Source organism: Camelus ferus, chromosome 20 (genome assembly GCF_009834535.1).
Source record: "Camelus ferus isolate YT-003-E chromosome 20, BCGSAC_Cfer_1.0, whole genome shotgun sequence".
Lineage (NCBI taxonomy): Eukaryota > Metazoa > Chordata > Mammalia > Artiodactyla > Camelidae > Camelus > Camelus ferus.
In genome coordinates, this window is record NC_045715.1 from 27,107,085 (window position 1) to 27,119,254 (window position 12,170).

Below are 12,170 nucleotides of genomic sequence, written 5' to 3' on the forward strand. Positions count from 1 at the left end.
GAAACATCCACTTATTGGGACCTCAGAGGTTGCCTGATGCCCCTGTTCCCTCTCCCCTTCCTGTTTCCCTGTGTGCCATGGAGACCAGAGCTGACTTGGCAAGAGAACAGACATCCCTAAGACTCCCCATGTGGGGCCCTGCTTCTGTGTTTTTCTACCCCAGTGGTGACCACAGAGTGTTCTGCAAATTGTCTTCTGAGGAGCAGGAATGGTGGAGTCTGTACAAACCTGGAGCTCACTGAAGCACAGGGCATGGTTCATGTGTTCTTCATCTGTTCTCTTCTTGGAGGACTTATGAATTGAACTATTGAATTATTTTTAATCAGAATAATACTGTCTGGAAGGGATATTGATGTGTGGAGGAGAGCTGATTTGGAGACCTCTGATCTCCCCAGCTCTGAGGCTGTGGGCCTGATATGCATTTAATAATCATTAATGTCTTACAATTTATAACAATGTTGTCATTGATCCATGTCATTAATCATGAATTGGTGACTTCTCAAGTCTGATGGGTTATTTGTAGCTATATAGAGCTCTGTGATTAACAAACCCAGTACTCCTTGGCAGTAGAGAGACACTGTGGCCATTTTACAGATGAGGATACTGAAATGGGCAAAAGACCCAACTTCCTTGAGGGAGAGGGTATGCAGTGCACTTGCCTTGTGGCTATAGTACTCCTCCCCTCTCTCGGACCCTCACACTACAGAAAGCAAAAACAAACAAAAAAAACCCCCAGGGATCTGGGGATTATTTAATGCTTACTTTGTTAGGATAAAGTTTAAGGACTCTTAGGAGGCACCGGGACTGGCACAGAGAAGTCACTGTTTGCTCAGTGCATTTCTCTATGTCCTCTGCTTTTTAATGTTATATTCACTCTCAACCCTCATTGCTCACATGTGATGATACCTTCCGGAAAATTTGCTGAAATTCTAATGTTCTTTGCTGTTCCATAGGTTTTGGGGCAACTCCAGTTACCAGATTATCCAGCCCTCCCCCTAATTATATGACCCCGTAGCAAGTCATGTCTCTGGGTCTCAGTTTTCTCAGGGAGAAAATGCATGATCTAAACCCTGCATCACCAGGATAGGTGAGGATTATGAGGAATAACACATGAAAGATATGAGATGCTTATCATACTATTTGGTAAATAACGCTAGTCCCCTCTTTCCTGCTTGGACAGTTGCTTGTATCCTGTCAAGAGTTTTCCTATTTATGGTGCTTACAGCCTAAAGGGAAGAGTCCTGAGTCCATCCTCCCCTAGCTGGTTCACAGCCAACCCAAATTCCATAAAACTTTTGAAAGACCTTTCTGTGCAACAGCCCTCCTCCCAGAGACAGGATCTGGCAGGTCAGTGCACCTGGAAAAATCTGTAAGGTTTGGGGCTCATCACCTTTCCTCATCCTCCACTCATTTAGTCTCCAGCCAGCCCCTAGTGGAGACCTGAGACAAGGGGATCTGATGGTGGGGCTGTGCCCCAATGCCTCCAGCATTCATGGAGAAGCCAACTCTTTCTTCCCTCACCAGACCTTGAAATGAAGATGTAGACATAGCCATGATTTTCCAACATGTTTCTCTTGCTACATGGGATCAAGAGTCTTTGCCAGACTAGTTTTTAACCAGAGCCTCAAAGCAAACGGCACAAACCCTCATATCCTGAAAACGACAACTCTGGGCGGGTCCTGCTGGCCTCCTGGCGTCACTAGGTAGAGGGCCGATGAGGACACTCCATGTGCAGCTCCGCCCCCATCCTCTGCTCCTTCCCCTCTTCTAGATGTGGACAGTGGGTGAGCTGGATCCACACCTTGGACCTGCACAGCTGTGTCCTCGCAGCTGCTCCTCTGATTCTGCCCCTCGCCCCTTCCTTACTCATCCTTGCCGGTACCCCTCTCACCTTCTTTCTTGCTTAGCCCTCAGGGGATGATGGTTTCTGATGTCTGTCCGAGCTGGACTGGCCCCAGAGGGCTGAGAGAGCCTCCAGTCCACAGGGAATTCCTGGCAGAGCTGCCCTTCTCCACCCTATCTCTCAACCCTCCAGGCTCCAAAGCCTTTGTCCACCTCTTCAAGACCTGCTGGTGTGGCTCTGGTCTTTCCTGCCTCTGGCTGCCTTCTTTCCTGTGTGGCATCCAAACCTCACTGTGATGGCTGACTGCTGGGGGTGTGGGGTGAAGGAACCCCCAGTTGTGGGATCAGAAGATTTAAAGTTTGAGACCCACTTCTGCTTCATAAGCTCTGTAAGAACTTGGCAAAAAACAGACAATTTTCATCATCAGTCTGGAAAATCTATAAAATGGGGAAAGCAATAAATGTATAAATTGGAGATCTTAAGTGAGGAATGGAAGGAATGATCATCCACGTGAAAGAATTTATTTGTAATAGTGAGATGTTTTGCAGTTTCTCTAACTCCACTGCTGACTTTGTACCTCAAATGTCTCCAGTTATGGTGCATCCACCACCATTCTGCAGATAAGGCTGGAAACAGGGAAGGAACCTTGGCTGACCACCCCTGGAATCAGATCCCCTTACCTGGGCTCCCTCCATTTTGTTTTCTACCCAAACCAAAGGTGCTGGGGAGCTCAGGCAAGAGGATGCTGTTTCCTCATGCCTGGAACAGACCCCTACTCTCCATAAACCTCAGAGAGGATGGAAGGCCATAGAGCTCAAGAGAAAAGTCTCAAGAAAAGTCACAGCCTCTGCTTCCCTAACAGGTCAGGGCTGAATGAACCTAAAGCTGTTTGCAGGATTCCTCAGAAGGAAGGATCTCATCAGAACGCTTAAAAGTGTAAAGATCAAGGGAGAATTGGGCCCCTTTACTTGTTTGCTGTCACGGTCCTCCCCACCTCCTCCCAGACCTCTGGGCGGACCCACAGTCATCCCCACTTACTGTCAACAAGGAAACGGAGCTCTTCATGTTCACAGGTCACCTGTCCCCAGCAACGTGTCCTGCTGCTCCCCTTGAAGCGTGTGAACTATCAACTCTACCCAAGGGGCCTATCCAGCTATGCACACTGCAGCCAAACCCCTCTGACCTCCAGATGGACTGAAATATTTCTCTTAACATTCTTTCTTGAAGTTGGGACTAATGTGATGATTCAGAAGTAAAGACCAAACTGGGAGCCAGTTTTTATCTTCCCACCTCAAGCAGCTGGAAGTTGTTTGAGCTGGAGGAGACCGGGATGCTAAGGGGAGGTAGAGAGCACTGGTCAGGGGGCTGCCGGGCTCATCCCACCACCCTTGGAAAGTGCTCACTGCCTGACTCAAGCCCACTCTATGTCCCTCTACATCCTCTGAACAGCCTGCCTCTCCCTGGGTGATTTACCTGGAAGGTAGAGTCTTCCCATGAGTATTTAAAACCCTAGAAGGGAAGAAGTCTGTTAACCCATAGGAATAAAGAAAAGCCAATGGGAGGTTTTTAGTTTCAGCATTGGTGTCATTCCAGAGCTCTGGTTGTTAAATTTTGGCCATTATACCACACCGGGGACAAGAGTGAAGAGGGAGCAGGGACTGGGGAATCTGGAATAAGATCTTTTGGGTCCTGCTAGCTGCTGTGGGGCTCAGAACATAAAGGAGCATCAGGGGCTGCAGAAGCTCCCATGTGCTTTCCACCCCTCTCCTGCCTCCTTCCTTCTCTTGGCATCGTGAAGACCAGGGGTGATTCAGAAAGGGAACAGCACCCCCACCCCTGAGGTATTCCCAGCCAGGGCCCTGGCTGTATAGCTAGTTTCCTAGCACTGTTTGTGTGTATCAGTCTCTGAGAGCTTTCTGTCTGGGCTCTGGATTTCTCGTGAAGGGAGGAATGATGGTTCTGCCCGGGGCCCTCCAGGAATCTGGAGCTGTAACCATCAGGCATTGGTCTGCCTGGAATACAGGGAGCCACTCTCTGCCTGGGGTGAATTCTGAAATTCATCATGCACACTCTTGCCTGTAATAAGATTAATAACAGTTTTCATGGGTATTGAACAGGGGATTCTAATACCCATCGAGGGAGGCTGGAGTGAATGACCTCTAATAGCTTTGTGAGCCCTGAGATTCTATGCACCTGAGCTACCTAATATTATCACTAATATGCTGTAATTTATAATAATGTTTTCAATGATGCATATCATTAATAAAAATGACTGTTATCATTCTGCCTTTTCCAATCCGATGTGTGATCTGTGTAACTAAATGGTGCTCCTCAGGCATGCTTATCAAAGTCTATACTTACCATTGATCCTCTACAGGAAAGGACACTGAGGCCGAGAAACAGACTCTGAATCCAGCTCCTTCCACCGGATGGCCCCTCCCCAGGAGCAACTGCACCTGCCTTGGGCTACTCAGGACCCTCCAGTTCTTTGCAATTGCCCTTCCTGCCCTCTTTCAGGCCTGCTTTGGGGTCTCATCCCCCGTCTCACCCAGCTCAGAAGCTCCTGGGACAGCTGGAGTTGCCTCCTTCTGCCCCTGCTTGTCCAGTACGGGATTCCAGTCCTGACTGGGCCCGTTGGACCCAAAGCCAGTCACTTTGCCATGCCGGTCCCTATGGAACCTAAAATCTAGTGAATTCTTCCAACTAGAGGTGCCACCCTGGGTTTGTGGCCAATCTATCCATCCATCTGTCTCCTCCTAAATGGTGGGTTCCCCAGAGCTGTAAGTTACCTTAAAATGAGTGAAAACAGGCCATCTTTGTAAATCCAGAGATCTAGAAACCAGCTTGTGTCCCTGCCCCTCAGGGAAGTGTGTAAATGGCCTCCAGAGCACACCCAGTGTCCTTCACTCTTAGTTTGGTTTCTCTCGGTACCAGGCACAGTGCAGGGCACACAGTAGGTCAGCAATGCATGCTGAATTGCACGCAGCACCAATTTCTTCACCTCTCTCACTTTTTCTGCTGGACTCTGTTTTCTCAAAATCAGGGTCCACATGCCAGGATTCAGGCCTTTGACATGAAACCCAGAAAGCTCTGCATTTCTAATGACCTCTGCAGTTCTTAAGTAACTTCAGTGTAAATCAATTTATTTATTGAGTGTTTTACCCAGCTTTGCCGCTCAGTAGCTGTATGACCTTGGGCAAGTTATTTAACCCCTCTCTACCTTAGCTTCCCTGGTGGGGATAATAATAATACCCACTTCATTGAATTCTTCTGATGATAAATTGAGACCATCTATAGCAAGCTCTGAGAACAGTGCTTCTGTGGCACATAAGAAACTCAATGAATGTCAGCTGTTATCAATTTAATTTTACAGCTCATCATCCACTTGGAAAATGCCAACTTTGTGTGAGCCTAATGAAGGGATAAGAACTTTCTCATAATTAGTCCAGGTAGGTCAGGCAACCAGCCCATCCTGGGTAGACAGGCAGAATTGTATCCTTCAGAGATCGCCGAAGGAATGTGTGGGAAGAATACAACAGAGACCCCAGGAGGGGAGCAGTCAAGATTACTGGGTGTAACTGAGGACTTAAATCTCTTCTTTGTGTATTTGGTCTCAAATGGTGAGCAAGATACTTGCTTGTTACCAGGACATTCCAAGTCAGTAATGGAGGGGACAGGTATGGGGCTCTGAGTTTTTTTGTCATGAGAAAGTGCGAACAGTCTCAGGAAAGTTAAGCTAACAGAGTTAACTGCGGTTTGGGGAAGAGGGGACATCTTGAATATAGCATTGGGGATTCAAAGGAAAGAAAACTCACCATTGCAAAGTATACAGATGCTAGCTAGAGTTGCTGCTGGCTGTGCCAGGAAGCACTGATGAACACGTGTTCCAGAGGAGGTAGCAGAGAGAGAGGTGGAGTGCTCAGCATCCCTGAGCCAGATGAGCAGTCTGGGCAGAGGGGCCCAGGGCTGTGGGGGGCTGGTCAGTAGGCTGACTGGCTGTGGACCAGATGAGTTTAGGGATCCCCTAGAGATGGATGGAATTCCAGATTCACCCCCTCTTCAGTAAGGAACAAAGTGGGTAGCTGCAGGATGCACTGACATCTCAGGAAGGGAGTAGACCATGAGAGCTTTTTGCCTCGGCCCTGGAGAGACTCCAGCACATGGTGGAGAGAAAGCTGCCTCCGATTCACTAGGAGTACATTCGACTGTTGGCTACAGGGACCAGAAGATCAGTTATCCTAACAAGAACAGGAAAATAACCAGGCAAGAGCCTGCAGTCTGTGCCCATTTCCCCAGGGTCAGGAAGCAGAAGAAAGATGCCAAACGTGTCCCAGATGAGGACATGGGGCAAGATTGTTGCACCTGTCAGAAGAGGCCAAATAGCTGCGATGGGGATCACAGGATAGGTGGAGAGGTGTCAGCTCCCCTCTTTGGTCTGTTGGGAAGCACATCAATTTCCCTCTGTTAGAGACTGCAAGGAAGGGAAACCTATGAGCCTTGTAAACATTCACTGGCTGTGAGTTGGGGAACCTGAAATGAGATTACGGAAGGGGAGGAACTAAGATCTTTGGTTTAAAGGCTGAAAGCACAAATAGATATTTTTAAACTGAGAATGGGGCAGTGTTCCTTTGAGATGTTTGGAGAGCAGCGTGGATGGGTCTGATTCTATTACGCAAAGGTAGAACCCTCAGGTGTTCACCTGTGAGACGCCTTCTTGTCACAACTTACCTTTCCTGCTGTCAACTGCATTGCATGGAACGTTGCTGGGTTTGGAAATGTAGGTGTGATATTGAAAACTGTGTGTTCAGGTTTTGACGGCTGCCTACCAACAGTCTTTTCCTCTAAGTAAGTGTCTATTTTACCAGCAGCAGTTTGCAGAAACCCCCACATTTCTAAGAACAGAGGAAGCCCCACCCAGTTTGCTGAAACCCTGAGACCTTTACCGAAGACACACTGAGAACAGAAAACAGAAGACACAGAAGTACTCAGACGGTACTTAGGAAAAAATCGATATCCACAGACTCTGGGAGCAAAGCTACTACCCATTTGGGAAGGGGGACGTTTGAGACAGTGACCTTTCTGTTACCTGATTAGAAATGATAGCCCTTAAAAAAAAAAGTGACTCTAAGTTCTCTTGGGATTTCAACACTGTAATCATGGCAAAATGAAAAATCTCTTTTGAGGGGACTCTGAGGGACATGTCATTATCAAGAATTTGGGGAGAGGGGGTTGAACTCTTGCCAGAAAGCTTAATAATTCAGCCAGGCTCAGAGTGTATCAGCCACCTCTCTTCTGTAAGAGTCAGAGAGCTAAAGGCTTCTGTCAGGAAAGAGCATCCAAATGGGCAAGAACCTATCCTGGTAGGAGAAGGTGGGAAGATGGGTTTGGTCACTGGAGTGAGCTGCTGTGAGGTTTTCTGTCTTAAGGGGACAAAGTTACAGACTTTCAGGGCAGAGGGGACCAAATGAGGCTGGAAGTAGAAAGCAATTAAACAAGAGACCCCCTAGAGGCCACCAAGCCAGGAGAAGGGACGATCACAGGGGTAGTCTGGGCAGGACCCTCTGAAGCTTGCGGGAATTTTCCTGGCCAGGGTGGGGGAAGCCAAGAAGGGCCAGAAAGGCTAATGTGAGGTCAGGAGAAACCACTTAACTAAGTGCCTGGAATCAACACTCTGAAAATTTTAGCAGGCCTTGAGGCCAAACCAAGGTCTTCCAGATCAAGCTATGAATTTGAGTACTTTCGTCAGTATAAAATATAATCTGTAACGAATGAGTTGAAGGGAGGAAGAAAGGATAGGGGAGGCAGTGTGACGTCACGGGAAGAGCTAAAGCTTTGCAGCCAGGCTTACTGTGTGACCTTGAACAGATTCTTAACCCCTCTGAGCCTCAGCCCCTTCATTTGTAAAATGAATAATAATATTTACCTCGAGAGGCTGCAGTGAGGATTCAGTGAGAAATGCATGGACCGGAACGGTAGGTGCTCAGTAACTGTTAGCTTCCTTCCCCTTCCAAAAGCTGTGCTTGCAAGTCTGTGGTTGTGCGTGTGGAGCCGCACTGATACCAGGTGGTTCCCAAGCATTTTAAAGGCGGCTCATCTGAACTGAGATTGACAGAACATCAGATTTCCAAACTTTGTACCAAAAAAAGGTACAATGTCTTACTAGTATTTCATAGTGACTATACATTTAAATGAAAATATTTTTGATTTGTTGGGTTAAATAAAATATACTATTGAATTAATTTCATCTGTTTCTTTATACTTGCTTTAATAGGCTACTAGAAAATTTAAAATTACAGTGTGACTCACACTTTATTCCTCTTGGACAGTTCTGATCGAGACATTAGAGGAAGATAGGGTTGAGAAGCTGTGTTCCAGAAGCTCATTTGTTTCTCTACCATGCGTTTGTGCTTCGGTTTGTGGTACAGGTTCCCTAGTAAAAGACCCTTTTGAAAAAAATGCCATCTTGAGCTCAACCAAAATGGGTGGAAGGTGCTTGGATGCCCCTAGTGGCTAAGTGTGGTGGTGACCATTGTCCAGGAAAAAGGAAGCAGGGCTGGAAGGAGAGAGGATGGAGTATCAGATGGCAGCTGGGGACGGACTATCCCTTCTTAGCCTGGAGCTTCATTCCAGACCCTCTACTGACCTTTTCTCCGAGGGTGGCCCCACTCCCTCTTGTCTCAGAAGGCTCCCATCTTGCACATGAACTTGGCAGGAAGCAGGTTTTCACCAGGCTGTACCAAACCAAACACAGGTGTACAGGAAAAGGCTACCTCAAAGCCACCTTCAGAAAACCACAGTGTTTCCAGAGAAATAAACAGCAGACATTCACAGACACAGGAATGTTCTTTTTTTTTCTCTCCCCCAAGAAGTGTGGTTGGTTGCTGTTTTTAAAATTGTACATTTTACTGTACATTTTCTTTTAAGCAAAGGAGAAGATTGGCATTTGTACTCTGCCCACAGGGATGTCGCTTTCCCAAATTCCAAGTCAGAAACCTGACAAACACAAGCGCAAGTACTTATCATGTCACGACAGAGCTGGGAGCCACTGACGAGGACAGTTGGTTCCTCCCCTTCCGGCGTCCACCTCATTCCCTCTGAGTGTCTGAACCCAAAGGCAAAAAGTGAGGTGGTATTTGGGGTCACTTCCTCAATGGCTACATTTAGAAAGGTTGAGTGAGAAAGATGCAGCAGGAAAAAGGAGCAGGGAAAGGCGGAGGAGTAGAGATTTCCCTTCAAGTCACCTAAGGCTGAGGGCACCACCAGGACTGCGGATGGCTTGTGCTCTGGTCCTGGGGCTGGCCTGGAAAGTCAGCCTGTGGTCTCAGGAAGAGACTGGCCCGGAATGTTAATGGCCTGGTCAGGACCAGAAAAGGACTGGGGAAGACAGGGAGGCACTGGAAGAAGAAGAATGAAGACAGGAGAGGAGGGAAGGTGAGGAGAGAGAGGAGGATGGGAGGAAGGACGAAGTGATGGGATTTGGAGGCTCCTGGGCTGGAGCCAGAAGGCAATCCTGCATAGACAGCTCCCCGCCTCTCCTTGTGTGTGCTGGGTGGGGTGGGGGGTGGGGGGCCACCAGCTCAGCTCCAGGCCTGAGCCCATCAGAATGTTTCAGCCTGAAATGGACTCACCTGTGCACTTTGTAGGCTGTGTGGTTGGCAAGTGGAAGGAGGGAGAAGAACCAGAGAGAGAGGCTAGGGATCTATAGGGGAGACTCAGGAGAGGAAAGAATGAGGTGGGGAGACCGAGGGAGAGGTAGTGTGTTGGCAGTGAGGAGAGACCTGGAACAGACGGAGACCAGGAGAGACAGAGCTGCAGGGGGAAGTCCTTCTCCCCAGGCACATCTCCTCTGCCCCCTCTCCACTGTCTGGGACGTGAGTGTTAATCCCCAGATGGAAAGGAGCCCGTGTCCCCCTCCCCCATCACCATCCTGTCATTTCCATGACGCATCCTCTTCATAAATGGCATCCATGGAAGGCATCCTCCATGTCTCCGTGTCCCACACCTTCTTCAGGAACAAACAAGGGACAGACTCTGGGCACAGAAACGCCCTAGCCACGGTGAAGACAGGGTAATGGATTTCACACACCACCACCAGGAGGTAAGCGGCCTTGGTCCCTGCCCTCACATGGTTGCTAACTCACTGTGTGACTTTGGGCAAGTCCCTTAGACTCTGTGGGGAAGGAGAGAGAGGGTTAAGGATGAGATGATCGCAAACACCTCTTCAGGTTTCAAAACCCTACAGTTCATTTAGTCACAAAGAGTTACTTAGTCCTTTGAGCGGGGAGGGAGTTGGAGACCTGGTACGATCTCAGTATTTTATGAATTAGGGTCTTGCCCACTGTCTTCAGTTATTCGGTGGTGGCTCTGGAACCCAAACTCAGAGCTTTGGACTCTGTGACTGGGGCTCCTTTCTGCCCCACCTCCCCCCAATCCAACTTTCCTTAAGAGAAACCCACTTGGTCCCCTACACATTCATGGGGACTTCCTGACTCAGCTTCCCCCAAAAGAGACAAAAATTCCAAAGCAATTCCAAAAGTTAATATCCCTTATGCCCCTATGTCTCATAAAGCTCTTCTCCCTCTCCCACACATAGGAGTCCTGGAAGTTCCCCTTCTGGTTTGAGCTGATGTGAGGTGTGGGGCATCATGTTTGAGAAGCAAAGGAAGCTGGGTCAGGTATAGGGGAGGTCACTCACCCCTCCCAAGTGTGGAGAATATTGGAAATAATGAGGGGTCTGCATGGGGGACTCCAGTCTTCCCCTAAACAAATGTGGAACCCAAATCATTCCCTACTCTTCTCAATTGGCAATGATCGCCCACTACCTGGGCTGCTGGGAGCCTACTTTCTTGTGTAAACTCTCCATTATCTATGTGACAGAAGAGGAGTCTGGGAAGTAGAAGAAATAAACTAAGAAATAAAAACAACACTGGACCCATCAGCAATCCAAAGCCACTTGCTTATAGGCTACATTTGTGATTAGAAAGGCAGGAGTTCCGCCTTTCCAAACACTCAGGGCTCAGTCCAACATTTGAGCGATGGAGTCCGCTTTCCCTGAGCACACCCCGATGGGTGGTGGGGGACGGGCCTAGGAAGGTGGTGTGGGTGGTGTGGTGGGGGAGGGGGAGGGGGAGGCCGTTGACAGGGAGACAGAACTGTCCCTGGATGTAAACATCACCATGGAGACTTCACAAAGACTTGCCAGTGAAGATGCTTTCCCCTTCTTCCACCCTGGCAGGGTGGGAGGCAGGATGCCCACTGCCCTGGGCCTACACCGTGCTCTCCATCACCCACTCGGAGCTGCCAAAAGTTCCCCGGGCTCCCACCAGGTCGCTCTCCTCAAAGGGCAAGAGCATTCCGTTGACAGAGAGGCTGCGCTTTGTCCAGATGTTTGAGACCCTCCGAGGAGGGCTGTAGCCTCCTGGGGCAACCCCTCCAGCTGCTGCAGCTGCAGCCGCAAAGTCCCCCATGTCGAAGGAGTGGCTGCGTTTGGCCTTACCCTCCAGGGGCAAGGGAAGGAGGCTTTTGGCCCGGGCCGCGGGTGGCCCCAGCAGTGGCTCTCGGTCCGAGGGGTGGCCCCTGGCTGATGTCCCAGACCCTCTCCCGCCTGGAGTCCTGGAGTCAAGCAGCTCCTCCTTTCTCTGACTTTTGAGGTCCAAAGAGGCAAAGGCCCCCATCAGGCGATCAAGGTTGGGTTTGGGGCGGGGGGCAGGGGGTGGGAGCCTCCAGGGGCCCCGTCCCAGCCCCATGGCCTCCCCGATGCCCAGGGAGCTGGAGGAAGAGGAGTCGCTGCCTCGGGCCAGGCTGGCACTGAACTCCATGAGCTCATTGCGCACCACCACCTTGGGGGGCCCCGGCATGGGGGCCCCACTATGTGCACTGCCCAGAGCAGGCGGCTGAGCCCCATTGGTCTGTGAGTGCATATTGCTGACGGCAGCAGCCGTCTTCCCGGGGACCTCCTGGTTGCAGACCTTGTAGCGCACCATGAGGATGACGATGAAGACCAGCAGCGTGGCCACAATGATGCCACCGATGACCAGGATCATGGTGCCGCCCAGGATCTGGCTGTGCATCGACTGGCACTGTGGGTAGTCAGCCTTGGTGAAGAACTGGGCGCAGCCCACGATGTTGGTGGCCGTGAGCGTCGTGGCCGTGTCGTCCCACATGGCCAGCACGCACAGGTCGTAGCCAGTCCCTGACACCAGGTTGTTGACCACGAAGGCCTTGTTGGAGGCTGGGATCATCCTGGGGGGTAGGCGCAGAGGGAGAGGGAGTAGGGTTGGGGTGGGGGGACAGAGGCAGAAGTAGAAAAAAGAGAGAGGGTGACAGA

General features: G+C 49.8%; 1 protein-coding gene across 4 annotated transcripts in view; it reads right to left on the reverse strand.

The window, feature by feature from the left end:
- Positions 1-8,667: 8,667 nt before the first annotated feature.
- Positions 8,668-12,170, reverse strand: part of LRFN2 (leucine rich repeat and fibronectin type III domain containing 2) — a 169,129-nt gene continuing 165,626 nt past the window's right edge. For 3 of the 4 annotated variants that reach the window (XM_032463015.1, XM_014564371.2, XM_032463016.1), the window contains exon 3: positions 8,668-12,085. In XM_032463015.1, coding sequence (XP_032318906.1) covers positions 11,110-12,085 — 976 coding nt within the window. In that variant the 3' untranslated portion in view covers positions 8,668-11,109. The remainder of the gene's footprint in view (positions 12,086-12,170) is intronic. The other variant, XR_004313575.1, reaches the window with a different exon arrangement.